Source organism: Ornithorhynchus anatinus, chromosome 3 (genome assembly GCF_004115215.2).
Source record: "Ornithorhynchus anatinus isolate Pmale09 chromosome 3, mOrnAna1.pri.v4, whole genome shotgun sequence".
Taxonomy (NCBI): Eukaryota; Metazoa; Chordata; class Mammalia; order Monotremata; family Ornithorhynchidae; genus Ornithorhynchus; species Ornithorhynchus anatinus.
The window spans coordinates 51,776,910-51,798,636 of NC_041730.1; the positions used below are offsets into that span (position 1 = coordinate 51,776,910).

At 43.3% G+C, this 21,727-nt stretch overlaps 1 protein-coding gene across 11 annotated transcripts in view; it reads left to right on the forward strand.

Moving 5' to 3' along the window:
- SEC31A (SEC31 homolog A, COPII coat complex component) overlaps positions 1-21,727 on the forward strand; it is a 97,546-nt gene that overhangs the window by 16,857 nt on the left and 58,962 nt on the right. For all 11 annotated transcript variants that reach the window (XM_029058986.2, XM_029058987.2, XM_029058990.2 and 8 more), the window contains exons 3-12: positions 1,319-1,442; positions 1,708-1,906; positions 2,548-2,643; positions 9,753-9,893; positions 14,580-14,722; positions 15,043-15,142; positions 15,609-15,770; positions 17,454-17,606; positions 19,195-19,440; positions 21,064-21,138. In XM_029058986.2, the coding sequence (XP_028914819.1) occupies positions 1,319-1,442; positions 1,708-1,906; positions 2,548-2,643; positions 9,753-9,893; positions 14,580-14,722; positions 15,043-15,142; positions 15,609-15,770; positions 17,454-17,606; positions 19,195-19,440; positions 21,064-21,138 (1,439 nt within the window). The remainder of the gene's footprint in view (positions 1-1,318; positions 1,443-1,707; positions 1,907-2,547; positions 2,644-9,752; positions 9,894-14,579; positions 14,723-15,042; positions 15,143-15,608; positions 15,771-17,453; positions 17,607-19,194; positions 19,441-21,063; positions 21,139-21,727) is intronic.

The window sequence follows — 21,727 nt, forward strand, 5'->3', positions numbered from 1 at the left end:
CGGTGCAGGTGCCTCAAAGGGATCTGCTAAAGCCATCTGCAGCTATCCCAAACAATACCTAGTGGGTCATTTCTGGGGGCCTCATCCCTAAATTGCAACTGACATAGCCTCCAAAGTCATTTTAGGAGTAACCCTGGAACCCTATTAGCCTCCATTGGGTCCTAAAGCCCTGTTCTTCCCAACCCGGGACAGAATCCCTATCGTTTCCACATCCCCTCATCTCACATTTAGGTGTCTCCCTGAAGGCAAGGGTATCATCTGGGCACTACTGTACCCTCTCCCACCCCCTGGACTGGCTACAGGAAGTTTGGGGAGAATGTGTTCCCTCCTTCAGCATCCCAGACCCAGGTGACTCCTCAGCCAATCATCGGAGCTTCTCCCCCAGCCCCTACCGCAGGTAGTCACCAAGATCTGATAATAACATTTAGTAGTCTTAGCAGTATTCTTAATCAGAATTTTGGTCCAAGCTGCTTTTTCTTTAGATAGAATCCTTTTCCCCCCGGGTCGCTTTGTATATTTCTGTATGTGTCCCAGAGCTCATGTTCCTATGATCCATTCCCCCTCTTCTCTCAGAGTGTCCAGGTTCATCTCACCCTTTCTGAGGTCTTAGGATGCCAGGGTAATTCTGTACTGTTTCTCCCCATCAGAGGCAGGAGCTTCTGAGGTCACATCTCTGATCCCTCTCTGAACCCTCTGCCCTTCCAGGAGTGTGGCTCTGAGCCTTCCCTGTCTTGCACTTCCAGGAACATGACTTCCAGGCTTCCACATGTCCTGCCCTTACAAGGAACAGGACTCCAAACTTTCTTCTCTCAGAAAGGCTGAGGGTCTCCTTCCCCACCTACCCACCTCCCCCCAGATCCTTTCCAATCCTTCCCTCTGATTGGCTCCATTCCGACCCAATACCAAATAAAACATTAATTAACTTCCCTTCAGGAGGCCCACTTAGGAATATATCCCATCAGTTCCTCTTCCCTGTCTTGTGTGGGGTTTAGTTAGAATGAACACTGCACTCTGCAACTTGGTCTTACTGGAGCTGGCATCACTGAGGAGTTAGAAATGGGTTTCCTGATTTCCTCTGCCCAGTAGAGCCTTAGTTTGACCCAGCTCCACCCATGCTACCATTGCCATTCCTTGACTGGCCTTATGGGACCTACCCAAGCCATGGTTCATTGCCAGATGACCTCCCCCCCCGGTAATGTAATTTTTTTGAAAATGGAAGGATAACGACAGTTGAAAGGAGAGGCAATGCCCTTTTGTTTTGTTTCTGGTTTTTCTATGTGGATTTAATTTTAGTTGGAGTTAACATTGTTCTCTACAGGTACATCTGCTCAGCAGTTGGATGCCACTTTTAGTACTAATGCTTCACTGGAGATATTTGAGTTAGACTTATCAGATCCATCGTTGGATATGAAGTCCTGTGCCATTCACTCCTCCTCCCACAGGTATGAAGTCCCACATTAAATTTATAGGCTACTCTGCTAGAACTTGATTTTTTCTTGGAGCTCATTATGCCAAAATTTGTGGATGATTGGAAAGCCAAGAGAATGGGCCTGAGGGTTATGGTATTTATCCAGAAACAAGCTCTGTGCTTTGGCCACTAAGGAAACAACATTATTTCAAACCCCATTCTGTAACCTCAAATGTATTTAGAGTTTTAGTTATTAGTAAGCACTCTCGTACAGCTCATTTCCCTTTTTTTTCCAAAAGGTATCACAAGCTGATTTGGGGGCCTCATAAGATGGATTCAGATGGAAATCTTTCAGGAGTTCTAATTGCAGGTGGTGAAAATGGCAATATCATTCTGTATGATACTGCTAAAATCCTAGCTGGAGACGGTGAGGTTGTGATGGCCCAGAAAGACAAGCACACTGGACCAGTGAGAGCTCTGGATGTGAATATTTTCCAGGTAGGACTTTTGGAATTGCTTTTCTAATTCAAGGAATATGTGTTCATTCTCCTGAATCAAGTGCATGTATTTAATGTCTAACATTTGACATCTGTCTGGAAATTTAACACTTGGCCTTCCTGGTATCTGGGCTCATAGATGTGCCTTTTACTTTATCTCTTTAATTGGATTAGTGGAATTTCACAGTTGCTATTTCCACTTCTGCTAGAGTCCGATTAAGACAACACAATTGATTTTACTGCTTGAATAGTCCTATATTTTTTCAGATGTTGCCTCCACCCCTTGGCTATCCGTCTCCTCATTTCTTATTGTCAAAGCCTCTTGTCTTTTATTATCCCCTAGTATGTCATGGTCAAGGAAGTTAAATGAGTATTTTAGGGCACTAATGTATTTTTATTTTAAGAAAAGGACTCCAGATCAATCAATCAGTGGTATCTGAGTCCTTACTGTGTGCAGAGCACTGTACTAAGCACTTGAGAGAGCACACTATATTTAAAGCTTCAGAATGTGGATATCTCCTTGAGCACTCACAGAACACAAATGTTAGGCTTGCAAAGGACTTTTGACCTGACCTTGATGTTGCAAAGTGAAACCGTATGCCAGTTATTCTAGTTCTAATTATTAATTGACTTTTATTGCAGACTAATCTTGTAGCCTCTGGTGCCAATGAGTCTGAAATCTACATTTGGGATTTAAACAATTTTGGGACTCCAATGACACCTGGAGCCAAGACACAGGTACTACGTGATTCTTTAAATGAGATAAAGGCAGTAACCAACAATCTCTGAGAAGTTTTGAAACTTCTGAGAGTTAATCCAGAGTTCTGAATTAATCCAAATAGGGAAGAAATGGAGATAGGGATAATGTGTTCAAAATCCTGATGTGCCTAGCATCAAAAATGTTCCAGATGCAGTTTCATGAAAAGTGTATTAGGAAAGGATTAAGCTTCTAATAAAACAGTGTATTTGTTAAGCACTTACTATATCCTAGCACTGGGGTAGATGCAGTATATGCAGCTGGCACACAATCTTTGTCCCAGATGGGGTTCATAGTTTCTGGGGGAAGGAGAACAACTATATAATACCAGTTTTCTAGATGGAAGCTGAGGCACAGAGAATTGAAGTGACTTGTCCAAAGACACACAGCAGGCAAGTAGTAGAGCTGGGATTAGAAGTCAAGGAATGTCTTGATTAGATTATGGCCTGTTGCAAGATCCAATAAGATGTCTCAAAAGGACCACTCTCCATGATTTTTCAACAAATTATAAAGAGATGTCACTACCAAGGGAAGTGTGAGCAAGTGCTGTGTAGCAACGTGCAGTGCTGAGTGTCCAGATCAATCTCCCAACTGTCTCTCCTTGACAATCCCAACAAAACCCCAATCCACCCACAGTTTGCAATATTCCCTCCCTGGACCCTGATTTGACTCTAAGGGGTCTTTATTCATTCAGTCGTATTTATTGAGTGCTTACTATTCGCAGAGCACTGTACTAAGTGCTTGGAAAGTATAATTCAGCAACAGAGACAGTCCCTGCCCACACTGGGTTTACAGTCTAGAAAGGGAGAGACAAACATCAAAACAAGCATCAATGTAAATAAATAGAATTATAGATATATACATAAGTGCATAAATGCTGTGGGGCGGGGATGGGGGGAAGAGCAGGGGGAGTGAGTTGAAGTGACGGGGAAGGGGGGAGAGCTGAGGAAAGGGGGGGGCTTAGTCTAAGAAGGCCTCTTGGAGGAGGTGAGCCTTCATTAGGGCTTTGATGGGGCAAAGAGTGGATTGGTAGATTTGAAGAGGGAAGACATTCCAGGCCAGAGGTGGGCCGTGGGCCGTGGATCGACAGCGGGACAAGCGAGGTTGGGGGACAGTGAGAAGGTTAGCACCAGAAGAGCAGAGTGTGCGGGTTAGGATATAGAAGGAGAGAAAGGAGGTGAGGTAAGGGATAAGGTGATGGAGAGCTTTGAACCCAATAGTGAGGAGTTTTTGTTTGATATGGAGATTGATAGACAACCACTGAAGATTTTTGAGGAGGAAGTTGACATGCCCTGAATGTTTCTGTAGAATGATAATCTGGGCAGCAGAGTGAAGTATGGACTGAAGTGGGGAGAGGCAGGAGGGTTGGGAGGTCAGAAAGTTGGCTGATGTCTGTCATAGCCTCTCACATCTGAACACTTTATGTCTTCATAAGACTCTGAGGACCATTACTCAGGCCCATGATGTTTCTGTTATAGGCCCCAAGGGTCTTTCGGTTTATATTTCATTCTTTCTGTCCAGGTGTTCAGGACCTGGTGTTCCTGGACAGATTGTACCACTCCTTAACTTTTCTTCCAGGTTTATTCATTTACAGTCCTTATGGTTTGCCTGCCACATTTTCCAGTCTTAGTTGCCCTGATTAAACCTAGCAGGGGATATCACCTCTTTCAGGGCTTTAAACCATTCTTTTCTAATTGCCCAGTTAACTAAGCATCAAGTACAATCAGCTCCTCTACTAATCTCACTGGAAAAGTTTTTTTCTCTCATTGCATAATCAATTTTCCCCCAGCACTTCACTCATGGATTAGGAGGGGCCTATTAACTAATGTAGTCACTATCGGATTCCCCAATGTCTCAAGTGTCCAAATTCATAAGCCATTTCGACAGTAAAGTCAAATATAACCAGATGTGACTGGGTTTTTTAAAATAAACAACCACTTGCTTATACCAGTTCTGCTCAATGTAAGCTGATTGTTTTTTCCTTTGCTCGTCGTTGTCAAGAGTGAAGTAAAATAAAAAGAAAAGATTGCTTCTTGAGTACAAATTCCCACATGCATACTCTCCCAGTGTTTAGTACAGTGCTCTGCACATAGTAATTACATACTATTATTTTTTACCACAAATGGAGAGGCATGAATCCATCTTTAATTAGATCAAATGATGTTCATCTGTTGCAACATCAGTGCCAATCTACCTGGACCTACTATGTTTTCAGCTGTGGGTTGAACATAACATGCCAATTTCTACTTCCCAATTGGCTTTTTGGAACAAAAGTGGTGCTACAATTAATATAACACGACAAGGGGAATACAGTTCTTTTTTGACTTTGAAAATGGTCCTGTTGACTGGGAGACCTTTGGAACTTGATTAGATATGCTTCAGATACATGCATTTTAAAGAGAAGGACCATGCAGCCTAACTGTGTCCTGGTGGTTCAAATGAGTTAAGGCTCTCAATTTGCCTGAGGGTGACTTCTTTTAGAAGTTCACAAGCAATTTTCTAAGTTGCTGCTGTAAAGTGTAAAGGTCAAATACACCAGAAAAATTTTATAAGTGTTCATTTTTATCGATATGGATGTAAGGATCAAATTTTAAATGATCTATTTTGAAATCAGGTCATTTTTCAAGTGAAATTCGTGCAATGCTGTCAAATGGCACTAATTTTCAATGACATTCACAAGAGTACAGTTTTGCTGTCAGCAGTATCATCTTCAAACTGAAGGATAACTACCATTTACATTTAAGAAAAGAATATGCAGGAGAAAAGAGATCGGCAATCTTTTCTAGCAGAAGCACCAAACAAGACGAAGCCTTTGGGCCACTGATGCCCAAAGGGCCAATGATACAATTTAAACACAGATTAATACGGTTACTTACTTAATCTGTTGCCGACTTGTTCATTCCAAGCGCTTAGTACAGTGCTCTGCACATAGTAAGCGCTCAATAAATACTATTGAATGAATAATTGTGACTCTGTTTTAAATGACCTCCCACCCCCCTTGGTGGTGGCTGGACTGGCTGGACCAGATTAACCTTCTCCCCAAAAAAGACTGAGAGCCACTCTCTCTTAGGAGGCCCCTTACAACATCGTGTTATAATGCTTTGGGTGGCTTAATAGAATGTCAGTGCACCACCCAGCTGCTTCATATCAACAGATGTTGCTGCCAGTGGGAGAGCAGAGGGGAAGGAAGGGATAGTGTAACAGGCTGGCACTGGCATCGAGAAGTGGGGTGGCCTGATGGAAAGAGGTCACAGGTCAGAATCAGAGAACCTGGATTTAATCTCATCTCTGCCACTTGCCTCCTGTCTGACCCATGGCAAGTCATTTCACTTCTCTGTGCCTGTCACCCGTCGCCGGGGACCGGTTCGTTTGGAATCGGCATGGTGAGAGAGAGAGGCGGGGGACAGAAAGCCTGAGTTTGTATAAAATTTATTCTGCGGGGCGAATTGAATTAATCATTTATTTAGACGCGACAAATCGGCCTTCCCTTTTGGGAGAAATATGGTGTTAGAGCTTCCCTAATGGGAGGAATATGGTGTTAGAGCTTCTCTAATGGGAGGAATACACTGGTATGTTACTCGCGTGTGGCCGGACACCCGGGCCCACCTAGGCAGAACTCACTTATGATTTACTCACACGTGGTGAGGCACCTAGCTCCTACCATGTGCACGCCCCACTCAGGAGAAATCCACCTTTGAGTTAAATACACTTATGCGTTACATGCACTTATGCGTTAAACACTTACGAGTTACATACACTATGCGATAAACCCAGTTATGCGTTACCCACTTATGTGCTACTCGCACTTGGTAAGGTGGCTAGCTTCCACCAAGTTCACATCCCACTCGGGAGGCACCCACTTAGGCATCAAATCCACTTAAATGTTACATACCCATGGCAAAACGTCTGACTTCCAACCCCATGAGCGTTCAGCAGAACGGGACACTCACCCATCCCACGGCTCCTTACTTGGTGCAGTCAGAGCAGCCTTCTCACACTCTGGACGGAGGCGACCTGCAGCCTGCAGCCGGCTGCTGTAAGTCCAGTTCCTCTGCACAAAAGGTTAGAGGCGGCAGGTATTTATCACCTGTGCCCTTAGGCCATTCCAGCTTCTGGCCTCAGTTTATCTAAACTCTGCCCTCCCCCCCTCCTCCATTCCCAATTTGATTGGCACAGGAGCGAGGGGCGCCTTCTGTATTCCCAGCTTGGGCTGTCAATCTGGCAGTTTTGATTGTGGGAGTGGTATTCCAACCTCACTTCCGAGTTCCGCCTGCTGGCCCAGGAAGTCACGAGATAGCATTTGACCTTAAGATGGTCGGTACCCCAGGGTCATCTTGGGACGGTGCCTTAGTTTCCTGATCTGTAAAATGAGGACTCAATACCTGTTCTCCCTCTAACTTAGACTGGGAGCCCTGTTTGGGCAGGGACTGTATCTGATCTTAATACCTTCTCTGTGCTGCAGCATTTCGTTAGTACAGTGCTTGGCATATAGTAAGTACTTAACAAATACTACAATTAAACCCCTTCCCTCTCATCCTCATGCCTCAAGTGTGTGAAGGGGCAGTGCCCACACAACCCTGCCTGGGCAACAACAGTGTGACCTCTCCTTTACCATCTGGACCCATGAGCGGAGGACAGAAAATCCTCATCCCCCAACACCTTCTTCCTCCCTCCCTCACATGGAGGCAAGTCCACTAGGGACAGAAGGGCAGAAGGGTCCTGGTCTCAGCTCGGAGCAGGACATCGTCCCCTCCTCACCCCATAGCTGGTGAAGGCTTTCCTGTGTACTGATTGGGTGTAGGAATGGAGGCAAGGGTTTCCTGGGAAAGGTGTTAAAAGCCTGCTGTGGACTGCTGTGGACTGCTCCAGTCCACAGCCCCTTGTTCCCCTTCTTCCCTTCTGGCTCCAGTGAGCTGCCGAGCTTGCAGGATGGGTGGGAATTCATTTCTCCAGAGGGGCAGGAACCCAGCTTCTTTCCTCAATGAGCTTGGGGACGCCCCTGACCAAATGGTGCAGAGGGGCAGTCTGAAATTACATGGGTATGGGTTTGGCCCCATCCAGAACCTCCCTCTAGGACCTTAAATCCCCCAGAGCCTCTGCGGTGACACCTCTGATCTAGCGGTTGGTGCCCTTGGTTAGGCTGCGTGTTGCTGACAAGGGCCTGGAGGGATATCCGTTGCTAACTCACCCCATCTCCCCCTTGCCCCGTCAGTGATCCAACTGTAGCCATGGGGAAAGAGGAGGGATTAAGAAGGCTTTGTCCCTAATCCCAGTTCTGCCATTGACCTACTCTGTGACTGTGGGCAAGGCATTTACCCTGTTTCTCAGTTGTACCTTTTCTAAATTGTGGATAAAATACCTGTTCTTAGATTGGGACCCCCAAGGGTCAGTTGCTTTGGCAGGACCTGACTGATTATCTTGAATCAGCCCAGAGTTTAGGAAGTGCTTAGTTAATTAGTCTGTCAGTGGTATTTATAAAACACTTTGTATTCAGAGCACTGTACTAAGTGCTTGGGAGAGTACAGTACAACAGAGTTGGTAGACACGGAGCTAGCAGTTTAATAAATACTGTAGTAAAAAAAAATCTATACTCCAAACTGGCCAATTATCTGAATCTGACTAAAGAAAAGGAATGCTAGGTTAATTGGGGAAATAATGGGGAAGCTATTTTATCTAGATAGCTAAAGGCAGTTTGGTTCTGTTATTAAAATTTGAATATCTGAACAAACTTCAATTCTAGTTAATTTGTATAATTGACCTTTTTTTTGGAAATGGTATTTAACTGCTTAATATGGGTCAGGCACTGTATAAAGTCCTGGGATAAATCGGGTGCTAATCGGGTTGGACACAGTCCATTTCTCACATGGGTTTCACAGTCTTAATTCCCATTTTACAGATGAGATAATCGAGGCACAGAGAAGCTATGATTGCCCACTGTCATACTGCAGACAAGTGGTGGAGCCAGGATTAAAACCTAGGTTCCTCTGACTCCTAGGCCCATGCTCTTGTGACTAGGGCATACTTTCTTCTACAACCTGTGAAATTTAAATTAGGTCTAAAGGGGAAAAGTTAAGGTTGCTAGTAGGCAAGAAGGATTAAATAGATACATGAAGAAAGGAGCATGATGGGATATTGGATGGAAAAATTAGAACTATTAGAGGTGCAGGGAGTGGTGAAGAGGTTGGAAACTTCCTTTTAACAGCTTTTTCTGTTCTTAATTTTTTTCATTTATAAAGTTATTTCTATATTTTTGTCACCAATTCTCTCCCGGCTCCCCCTTAAATTCTTTCAGTCTGTTAATGACATTTATTGAGTGCTTCCATGTGCAGAGCACTGAACTAAGCATTTGGAAGGGTCTAGTACAACAGAGTTGGTGGACATGTTTCCTGCTCACAAGGCATTTACCATCTAGAGGAGCAGAGAGAAACTAAATTACAGATATGTACTTAAGTGCCTTGAGTCTGAGGGTGATGTGAATATCAAGTGCTTGGAAGGTACAGATCCAAGCGAATAGGCAATGCAGATGGGAGAAGGATAAGGGGAAAAGAGGACTTAAATGGGAAAGGCCTCTTGGAGGAGATGTGATTTTAATAAAACTTTGAAGGTGGGGAGAGTGGTGGTCTGGCACATAACCAAAAGGGAGGGACTTTCAGGCTAGGGGGAGGATGTGGAAAAGGGGTTGGCGGTGAGAAAAATGAGACTGATTAAGTAAGCTGGTTCTAGAGAAGCGAAGTGTGTGGGCTGGGCTGCAGTAGCAAATCAACAAGGTAAGGCAGGAGGGAGGGATTGTGAATCCCTTGTAATTCAGCGACTGTAGTGGCACACAGTAGGCGCTTAGTAAACACGACTGAATGAATGAATGAATTTTTCCTTGCGCCTTTTCCTAGTGCTTAGTTCTATGCTTTGCCCAAAGTAAGTGCTTAAAGAAATACAATAAAAACAATGAAAATAGATGTCTAGGAGGACTGCCATCCAAGTATCCTTAGTCACCCCTAACAGAGGCAAAGCAATAGGAGGGGTGGCTCATTAGGTTGACCCAGTAAGTCACTGCTTATGTTCTTGGAGTGAATGCTTTTTATATTTGTTTTAGCCTCCAGAAGATATTAGCTGCATTGCATGGAACCGGCAAGTTCAGCATATTTTAGCGTCAGCCAGTCCTAGTGGCCGTGCAACCGTGTGGGACCTTAGAAAGAATGAACCCATCATCAAAGTTAGTGACCATAGTAATAGGGTGAGTATACTTTTAAGAGTATGTGCGTTTCTTTAAAAAGTTCATTGTCATCATTTAATACAAAACAGAGTATTTTTTCCATGGAAATATCAGATCAGTCATTTCCTTAGGACCTCTGCCAACTGAACCAGGAGATTTAGTTCAAAACTTTAAAGGACATGTTCTCTAGAAATTAATAGGATGTGGAATTTCTTATAAGTATCTCTCATTTGAAAAATTCTCAAAAATTTCTGGCCAATTTCTTCCATGGACATATATGGGAATAGCTGAACTCCAAAAATGGCTTTTTCCTTCTTAATATTTGTTAATGGTCTACCATTGCAATAATAGTTAATAGTTTTGCCATTGCAAGTATTTTTTTAGACATCATTCATTCCATCACCTTGTTAACCAGATTTCTCGCTCTCTCTCTCTCCTGTCCATCCATAATAATCTGTGGATCTGTGGTATTTATTGAGCGCTTATTGGATGCAAAGCACTATTCTCATTCTCTCCTTTTCCCCATACTATGAGTTTGAAAGCAGACAAACATCTGTCTGCTGTATCAGCTGTTTGGTCATGAATCCAATTAACTGAAACCTGCAGGTATTTGAGGTTGTGATTTACAGGATGGAGTCAGGGTGTGCCTTGACTCTCTTCATCAAAGGGATAGCGTGTGCCATCTGGACTAATAGGGTCCCCACAAGCACAGACACCCATCAGGGCCAGTCCTTCTTTAGGGCCCAGACCTCAAGCCATGCCTGGCTCAAGTTTGCCACCTGCCTTCACAGCTAAGAGCCTTGCCCTTTTCAGGGTTGGAAGACCAATGTATGATAGGAATAACGATAATATTCATCATTAGTATGTCATGTATAAGTGCTTATTGTGTGTCAAACACTGTACTAAGCCCTGAGACAGATACCTAAGTTGGACAAATTAATTCATTAGTATTTATTGAGCACTTATTGTGTACAGAGTACTTGGGAGGGTACAGTGTAAGAGTAAACAGACTTATTCCCTGCCCACATCTAGCTTACAGTCTAGAAGAGTCCGTGTCCCACATGAGGGCTCGTAGTCTTAACTAGGAGGGAGTAGGAGAAGGCATGCCCATCAGAGTTTTGGGATACTGGTAATTGTTTGCTATTTTTAAAGGGGAGAGAGGAAAGTTTGTTTTTCTGCAGCAGTATTGCCAACCAGTACTTTATTTTGGTATCTAAAATGTTTTATGTTACATTATTGTATTGCACTCTCCCGAGCTCTTAGTACAGTACTCTGCGCACTGTAAGTGCTCAATAAATACAGTTGAGGACTCCTTGTGTCAGGGATTTTTCATTTTAAATGATATTTGAGAAACGTGTATTATGTGCCAGGCACTTTACTAAGTGCTATTTTTCTTTGTATTTTCCCCCACTCTCAGTATTGCATTTCATTCACTGTAGATGTTCAATAAATATGTGATGATGATGATGATGTGTCTTGACAACCACGTAGATAAATAAAGGAGAAGCAGAATTAACTAAGTTCACTTTCTTTCTCGTCTGTTATCTGATTTGCATTGGGCCCTCCATAATTCCTTTTGGGTCTTAGTCAAATTTTTGTTTGTGTACCTGTCATAGTTAATAAAATCTATCTGGCCCCTAACTTAAACTCTGTCTGAGCAGATAGTAATAATAATAATAATAACGATGGTATTTGCGTGGCTCAGTGGAAAGAGCACGGGCTTTGGAGTCAGGGCTCATGAGTTCGAATCCCAGCTCTGCCACTTGTCAGCTGTGTGACTGTGGGCAAGTCACTTAACTTCTCTGTGCCTCAGTTCCCTCATCTGTAAAATGGGGATTAAGACTGTGAGCCCCACGTGGGACAACCTGATTCCCCTATGTCTACCCCAGCGCTTAGAACAGTGCTCAGCACATAGTAAGCGCTTAACAAATACCAACATTATTGTTTACTATGTGCCAAGCACTGTTTTAAGCGCAGGGGGAGATACAAGCTAATAAGGTTGGACACAGTCCTTGTTCCATTTTACAGATGAGGTAACTGAGACACAGAGAAGTTGTGACGTGCCCAAAGTCACACAGCTGACATGTGGCGGACCTGAGAATAGAACCCAGATCCTCTAACTCCCAGGCTCATTCTCTTTTCATTAGGCCATGCTGCTTATTATAAGATTGAGTAATGCTTAATTTAGGGTATTGGTCTGCATTAGTTTAAAGTTTAACAGTGTCGAATCTTGATTTTTGAGGTGGGTGCTCTGCTTTGGAGTAGAGATGTTGAAATTCACCCAAAAGAGCCAAAATCTGACCATGGATGCCAGTTATCCAGGGTCTTTAGAGAGCACATAGAAGGGAGTCTTTTAGAAGAGAAATATTTCTCATGTGTTTTAAAATGACCAAACCATCTACAAATGTTACAGAGTACATTTTGATTGTTCTCCCTGCATACCTATATTTTCTTGATGCACAAATCCTTCCCCTCAACTCTGCATCCTCCACTGAACTCAACTTCCTCACTTCCAAGACCTTCCATCAATCTCATACAGTTATGAAAACTCTGTTTCACCTCCACTCTTGTGCTGGAGCTGTGAAGCGTTGCTGGGAATTCAGGCATCAAGTCAACATCATACATCTATAATTCATCCTCACCTGCTATAACTCTGCCCTCTCCTTAGCTCAGCAACAATATTTCTCCACTATTTTTGACTCTCATGTTCATTGTCTATGCTAGCTGTTTCATATTTTTAATTCCCTCCCTAAACCCCAGTTCTCACTTTCCCCATCTCTTGTCCTTAATGATCTTGCCATCTATTTCATCAGTGGAATTGAAGCCACCAGACATGAACTCCCTAAAATCTCCTCTGCAATTCTACAGTCCCACTGTCCTCTGGCCCCCTCACTGACTCTCCTTCCTAGCAATATCTGAAGAGATCTCCTGCCTCCTCAATATCTTAACCCCTCCACCTGCACCTCTGACTCCATTCCTTCACATCATATGAAACACTTGCTCCGTCCTTTCTCTCCTTCCTGACCGCCATCTTCAACTACTCACTATCCAATGGCTCCTTCCCCACTGCATTTAAATATATTCTAACCTAAAAAAACCCCCAAAAAACAACTCTCTCCTGTCCTCACTGTACCCTACAGTTTGGGCCCATCTTCCTCCCACCATTCGTTTCCAAACTACTTGAGCAAGTTGTTCACATCCGCTGCTCCCATTTTCCAGTTTTCTTCATGACTCCCTGCAATCTAGCTTCCACATCCTCCACTCCATGGAAACTGCCCTCCCCAAGATCACTAAAATTCTTGCCAGATTCAAAGGACTCCATCCTAATCTTCCAAGACCTCTCATCTGCCTTAGGCACTGGGGATCACCCCTCCTCCTGGTAACGTTGTCAAGCTTTGGCTTCACTGACACTGTCCTCCTGGTTCACCTCCTGCCTTTCGGGTCACTTCTCAGTCACTTTGCCCAACTCCTCCTTTGCCTCTCACCTCCTAACTTGGAGGACTCATTTGCTGTCACACTTCCAACTATCGTTTCTACACAGATGATTCTCAAATCAACCTCTTCAGCCCCGACCTCTCTCCTCTGCAGCATTGCATTTCTTGCTACCTTCAGGATATTTCTACTTGGACATTCCTCTAGTCTGGAAGCAGCCAAGATCGTGTCTATTTTCATATTTCTCAAGCACTTAGTACAGTCCTCTGCCTAAAGTAAGGGCTAAATTAAATACAACTGATTGAGTGATTAATTGATTGGTTGTTCCACCCACACCTTAAACTTGACTTGTCCTAAACAGAACTCTGACTTCCCACACAAGCCCTCTTCTCCTCCCTGACTTTTCCAACACTGTAGTCATCACCACCACCACCCTCACTGTCTCACAAACCTGGAACCTTGGCAATACTCTTGCCCATTCAATCCACATATGCTGCCTGTCACAAAACCCTGTTAATTCTTCCTTCACAGTGTCTCTCAAATCTGCCCCTTCTTCATTCAAACTGGTACAATTCTGGCCCAAGCACTTGTCATATTCTCTCTCATCCACAGCATCAGTCTCCTCTCTGACCTCCTTACCTCCAACTTCTCCCACTCCCAGTCCAGATGCCCAGATAATTTTTCTAAAAATTTGTTCTGCACACATCTAGAAGAAGAAAGTGTGATGTGGGTGCAGAGAAAACAGAAGATTACTCTTCAACTCTCCAAGTTTAGGATTGGTAGAGTTTTTCCAAAAAATTGAGTTTTATTTTAAGTCAACTATAGTCCCACAGTGATCTCTTTGATCTTTGACAGGCAGGTCCACTTTATTCGTTATACAAATTAGCCATTTCCTTGGCTCCCACTGCAAGTTGAGAAGCAGTGTAGCCTAATGGAAAGAGCACAAGTCCAAAGCACTAAAAGCTTACTTCAAAAAAATTGAATTCTACTCCTGTCCGTCTCCTTCCTTTACCTTCAACAATGCTGCCTTTGCAGTTTAAAAATAGCTCAAGCAGGGCTGGAGACGGGAGGGTTTGTGCTGAGTGGGGGACCTTGAGGACACCAAAGAGATAAGATTGACCAGGCCACCATGTCCATCAGAACCTGAATCAGGTCCTGCAGGGATGCATTTGGGTGTAAGCTAGAGACTCTTTGTTTTTTGTGTTCATACAAAGAAGCAGTCACCTAGCTTTAGTTTGAGATAATGGCTAAATCTTAATAATTAAATACCGGCAGATGCATTGTTCAGGACTGGCCTGGCACCCTGATGTTGCCACTCAGATGGTTCTTGCTTCTGAAGATGACAGGCTGCCCGTGATCCAGATGTGGGACCTTCGGTTTGCTTCTTCTCCTCTTCGTGTCCTGGAGAATCATGCAAGGTATTTGTCCTCTCCCCTTAGGACTGCAGCAACCTGCTTTGTTTTGTCTGCTCTGAGTCCCAGAGTTCTTTTTTTCTCAAAGGGATTCCTTAAAGTATATAGCAGTTTTCTTGCTCCTCTCCTGAATTTTTTCCCCTCCCTTTCCAAAAGAAGATTGGTTCAGTAATAGTGCCCTCTGAGGAAGAATTCAGGAAAGAGGGGAAAAGACTGTAGACTCTTCGGTTCAGAAACAATTTAAAAATCATTCGAGTTTTTGTGTGCAAAGACTTGCTTTGGCAAATTAAGGTATCATTCATCTTGTCCTGTGACTCTTCATTCAGGGGCATTTTGGCCATTGCTTGGAGCATGGCAGATCCTGAGCTGCTGCTGAGCTGTGGAAAAGATGCTAAAATTCTCTGCTGCAACCCAAACACAGGAGAGGTGAATATATACAAATTACGTTTAATCCTGTTTTAGACCACCTTTATCACCATCAATTCTCTGAATCTCTGTGAAAGTCGTTCTCATCGAACCTGAGATTAAAAAATTGTTCATGGCAGAGCCTAACACAGACTGTATGTGTCTCAGAATATTGTTTTCTTGAAGACAGGGCTTAAATGTTTAAGTACCCATCTCTAAGTTTCTCTCTACCCGTAAAACATCTGGGAGTGGAGTACCACATAAACACAATTGTGACGGTGCGATTACAGCCACTCTACCTCAGTCTTCTCGGCTGTTTAGGGTAAAGAGAAGCACTCTGCCCAGCCACCCAACACAGAGTGAGGATTAATTCAGTTTTAAAAATCAATCAATCCATAAATGTTCATCTTCTCAGAGGTCAGTGACATATATGATTGTATTTTGGTTGGTGGTAACATTATTTTTTGTTGAATTATTTTCTGTCTAGATGCTGTATGAGCTTCCTACACATACACAGTGGTGTTTTGATATTCAGTGGTGCCCCAGAAACCCGGCTGTCCTCTCGGCTGCTTCCTTTGATGGACATATTAGCATTTATTCCATTATGGGAGGGAGCACAGATGGCTTACGGCAGAAACAGGCTGACAAGGTATTAGAAAAGTAATCAATTTGTAAAGTTGTGATGGGGATAAGGAAGTTTTTTCCCTTCACCTAGAGGGAAGGGATGTTGTGTTTTATTCTGACTCTCCCCATTCCAGTCCATACTTCACTCTGCTGCCCAGCTACAAAAACGTTCATGATATGTCACCCCATTCTTCAAAAAACTCCAATGGTTGCTCATCCACCTCCATATCAAACAAAATTCCTCACCATTGGTTTTATAGCACTCAGTCCCCTTGCCCCATCCTCGCTTCTCTCCTTCTACAGTCCAGCCCACACTCTTCACTCTTCTATTGCTAACCTTCTCACTGTGCCTAGATCTCATCTGTCTTGCAACTGACCCCTAGCCCATGTCCTGCCTCTGCCTCTGGCCTGGAATACCCTCCCACCTCAAATCCGACAGACAATTACTCTCCACACTTCCCCCTCACGCCACCCCCTCCAATCAGAACCTTATTGAAGGCACATCTTCAAGAGCCCTTCCAGACTAAGCCCCACTTTTCCTCATCTCCCACTCCCTTCCATGTCGCCCTGACTTGCTTCCTTTGCTCTTTCCTCCCTCCCAGCCCTAAAGCACTTATGTATATATTTGTAAATTTATTTATTTGTATTGATGTCAGTCTCCCCTCCCTTTAAACTCATTGTGGACAAGAATGTCACTGTTTATCGTTGTATTGTACTTTCCCAAGTGCGTTAGTACAGAGTTCTGCACACAGTAAACGCTCAACTACAATTAAATGAATGAATCAGCTAAGAATGCTAATTTGGGTCTTCAGCTCATGGGAATGGGGAGATGGGAACCACCGCTCCTTTCAAGATTGGAACTGTGGGAACAAAACCATTAGTTTTGACCTCAGGATTTTTTGGACTCCCTGTCCTGCCTTGCCATCTCTTGCTGTGGCAGGGTTGAGCCCTGTTTGCAGGTCTACACTTCCCTCCTGTGCCAGTCCTGTGTCCATGGTTTTTATTTATTTATTTATGATATTAAGTGCTTACTGTGCTTACTTATCAGAGAAGCAGCATGGCTCAGTGGAAAGGGCACAGACTTGGGAGTCAGAAGACATGGGTTTTAATCCCAGCTCTGCCATTTGTCTGCTGTGTGACCTTGGGCAAGTCACTTAACTTCTCTGTGCCTCAGTCACCTCATCTGTAAAATGGGGATTAAAAGTGTGAGTCCCACTGATTACTCTGTATTTACCCCAGCACTTAGAACAGTGTTTAGCATATAGTGAGCATTTAACAAATGCCATTATTATTATTATTATTGTTATTACTGTGTGTCAGGCAGTTCTAAGCGCTGTGGTAGATTGAAGGAAATAATTATAATGATGGCATTTTGAGCGCTTACTATGTGCTAAGCACTGTTTGAAGCACTGGGGTAAATACAGAGGAGCAGCAGCATCTGTGTGCTGCTGCTGCTGCATCCATTTTAGAGGCAGTGACCCTGTACTGGCTGTGCCTTGCTTGCTACCCCCCCACCCCTAGGAATTCCTGCTTCCCACCCAATTCCAGATAAAGGAGTGTTTTTGACTTGCAGCTCACCGCCATATTGTGTTTTTGGTTTATGCACCTTCAGTTCGTGAGGCCAAACCAGGGCTAGAGTTTGTGAAATACTTCATGCATTTGCAGTAAGTTGCAAAAATTGTATGCTCTCTTGTTTTGTTTTGTTCAGCTTTCATCATCTTTTGGAAGTCTTGATCCCTTTGGCACAGGACAGCCCCTCCCCCCGCTGCAGCTACCACAGCAGACAACCTCACCGAGCACACTTCTGCCATTGAAGAAGCCTCCCAAATGGATCCGCAGGCCTCTTGGAGCTTCCTTTTCAGTAAGTGGACGTGGCTTAAGTGGCTTTGACTCTGGGAGTTCTTGGTCCTGCATGGCCTTTTCATTCATCATATTTATTGAGTGCTTACTCTGTGCGATATGATTGAATGAATGAATAGATGAATGAATAAATGGAAGTCCTTGGCCCTGCCTGGCCTTTTCACAGTGCATTGTTACCTGAAGGTGGGTTTTGCAAAGATGGCGTGGGTCTTTGTCAGTCTTTCCTTTTTTGACATGACAGTGCCAAAGTAGCATCTGCTCTGCCACTGCTTTTATGAACTGAACAAGAAGACGTGGGAAGCATCACAAAGCCATTAGAAGGGGCTGGAGATATGGGATGCAAGAACTGCTTGAAATCTCTGAGGGTCCACAGGCCACAACCTGGAGAATGATTGCTTTGGTCTGTGGATCAGGCTCGGTTTGTGATCTTGAGTAGGGCATTCGGAACAAGGTGGGGTGGAATGAGGTTTCCTCGTCAGAAACAACAGGACTAGGCAGGAGCCTGTATTCTGGCCCAAATCAGTGGGAGATCAGAAGGAGGAAGAAGGAAGGAGAGGCTGGATGCAAAGGGAAGTGAGAACTTGGTTTATCTCCAGGAACTGGGTGAATGGAACCCAATAATATCTAGTAATAGTAATAATTGGTATTGTGGACTTTGTTAAATATGTACTATTTGTACCAAACATTGTACTAAGCACTGGGGTAAGTACAAGAGCAATCAGACTGGACAGAGTCCCTGTCCCACATTGGACTTGCAGTCTAATGGAGCAGTAGAACAGATAATCTCCATTTGACAGATGAGGAAACTGAGGGATTGAGAAGTTTTGTGAGTTGCCAAGGTCACACAGCAGGCAACTGGCAAATTAGAACCTAGATCCTCTGACTCTTGAGCCTTTGTTCCTTCCACTAGGCCACACTGCTTCTTAGGCAAAGAAAAGGATTCTAGACTGTTTTTTCCTTCTGTATCCCTGCCCTTCTGCCTACCTCTTTGCTTCATGGCCTAGAGGAACCCATGTGCTTCAAATCCCAGCTCTACCACTTGCCTTCTGTGTGACCTTTGGCAAGTCATTTACCTTCTCTGTGTTTCATTTTTTCTCATCTGTAAAAAAGGGTTTCAGTACACATTTTTCCCGTGAGCCCCACGTGGGATGGGGATTGGGTCTGACTTGATTTTCTTCTATCTATCCCAGTGCTTAGTACAGTGCTTGGAACATAGTAGATATCACAATTATTATATCATTATTATTATAATACTATCCCTCACCTTCTTAGTAAGGGTGATTCGGAAACTTTATATCAGTTAGGCAGGCATAAGGCTTGACATTTTCAGCCAATCAAAAGGTGGAGCTTCTTGCTTTTCCTTTCAATCACTGCCAGGCCCCTAGCGCTCCTTGTAGCTAATTTTGCATATCAAGGAAAGATGCAGTGGATTTTCCAGAAGTTGCCGAAGTGCATTGGCCCTAAGATAGCTTGTTGAAACTGGATCTGTGTGCATCTGTATTAGGATCATTTTCCTGGCAGCCTCAGGAAGTGCTTGTTGTCACGTTCTGTGTTTTCCTGCCAATTGACCTTTGTGTTTTATTTTCTAGTTTGGAGGCAAGTTGGTTACATTTGAGAACCTCAAATTGCAGCAGCATCAGGGAGTTGAGCAGCAACAGCAGCAGCAGCAGCAGCACCATGTCTACATCAGTCAAGTTGTCACAGAAAAAGAGTTCCTCAGTCGTTCAAATCAACTGCAACAAGCTGTTCAGACCTTAGGGTTTGTCAGTTACTGTCAGAAAAAAATTGAAAGTTCCCAAACAGATTTTGAGAAAAATGTGTGGTCTTTTTTGAAGGTAAGGCCTACATTAAAAAACCTGTGGGTTTTTCAAAACAATTTTAATGGTAGTTATTAAGTACTTACTATGTGCTGGGGTACTGTACTGGGGAAGATATAAGCTAATCAGATGGGACATAGACCATGTCCCACATGGTGCTCATAGCATAAATGCCCATTTTACTGAAGACGTAATTGAAGCACAAAGAAGTTAGCTCATTTTACAGAAGAGGTAACTGAAGCACAAAGAAGTTAAATGACTTGCCCAAGGTCTCCCAGCAGAGAAGTGGCAGAGATGGGATTAGAACCCAGGTCCTTCTGACTCTGGCCCGTGCTATATCCACTAGGCCATGCTGGTTCTCAGTGTTTTTATCCTCTCTGAAATATTTGGGCAACTGAGAACTTCTGCTGCCGAGAGACTGTTCAGCAAGCATTGTTTAAAAAGAAAATCTTTACTAATAAGTTTTGTTAACCTGCAGATAGCTTAGAAATGTGATATTTTGCAGGAGGTTTTGGGGCAAGCAATTTCTAAATTTTATTGAAGCATGCAAGGAGCAAATAAAATTCTAGGACTTTGAATCTTTATTAGTAATATTTATAAAGCACACTTTGCATAACACTGTCTAAAAAAGCTGAGGGAATTATATGCAAATCAACTCAGCTACTCTCTTTGGTTCCAAAAGAGCTTACAGTATAAATAGGGGGAAGATAGATCCATATATAGTAAGGGATACAATCTAAAGAATAACAAAAAACAAGTAAAAATTTAACTTTTTAAAAAATGTTAAAAGTGTCTAATCTTTGGATTGGTAGCTTGTTGAGGTCAGGGACTCTATCTGCTAATTCTGTTGTTCTCTCCCAAATGCTTAGTAAATACTGTATGCAAAGGAAGCACTCACTAACTACTGTTGATTGAATGAATGATTGATAAAATGCATGTTAAACCCCTTGGGAGGAGTATTTTTCAGGTACCTTGCTCTTCCAGGCAAAAAGACCTGTCATAGCCTTCCCAACGTTGTTACTCTTGTTCAGCAGTTTCTGCAGCAGGTAGGGCTCAGCCTCTGTGTCCCAGACCTGCAGAAGAGACAGCCCTGGCATTCAAGTATCCCCTGCCACCAGAACCTGGAACTTGCAATTTTTCAATATTTTCAAAGTCCCTAGTCTTGGGCTATTTGAATTCCTGTGCCAGAATATGGGTATCACTATCAATCAATCAGTCAATCCTTGGTATTTATTAAATGCATACTGTGTGCAGAACACTGTATTAAGTACCTGAGATAGTACAACAGAGTTGGAAGATTTTAAAGGGGATTGTTCTAATACCTATTACTTGACTATAACCCTTTTTTGTACCTACTGTTTTCTTGTTGCCTCAGATTTATTCCATCAGGCTCCCAGCTGGTTGTGGGCTGTGACAGCAGAATTGTTTTCCCATTGGACTTCCCTTCCCCAAATCTGCTTCTCATCGGCTGCTTGTCCCTCAGGCATTGCCTTTGTGACACTTTCTCAGCTGGATAGCAAAATTTTGACACTTAAAAATTAACTGAAACAAACTTTATGTGGTTGAATCAAATATGAGGAAACAGAAACAATTGTAAGGATGTCATTTTTAATCTGGGGCTTGGTTTTTGTGTTTCAAAAGGTGAATTTTGAAGATGATTGCCGCCACAAATACCTTGAACTTCTGGGATACAGAAAAGGTGACCTAGGACAGAAGGTAAGCAAAGAGAGAGAGAGAGAGAGAGAGAGAGAGAGAGAGAGAGAGAGAGAGAAGCATTTAAAAAGTTGGGACAGTACAGCCTATTTCAGAACCAAGTTCTGAACACCATTTTCTTAAAAGTTTCCAGGAATCTTGGTTGAATTAGAAGGGACTAGCATTCTGGGTCCCATTGCTCACTGCTGTAGTTGCCAGCTCTAAGCTATTTAATAATAATAATAATAATAATAATAATGGCATTTGTTAAGCGCTTACTATGTGCAAAGCACTGTTCTAAGCTCTGGACAGGATACAAGGTGATCAGGTTGTCCCACGTGGGGCTCACAGTCTTAATCCCCATTTTACAGATGAGGTAACTGAGGCACAGAGAAGTTAAGTGACTTGCCCAAAGTCACAGCTGAATAGCGACTGTGCTGGGATTTGAACCCAGTCCTCTGACTCTCAAGCCACACTCTCTTTCCACTGAGCCACACTGCTTTTCTATAAAGCTATATGACACTGCATCCACTGAGGTTTTTTTTTGTTGTTGTTACATGTTTTTAATGGTATTTTTTAAGTGCTTACTATGTGCCAGGCAACACACTAAGCA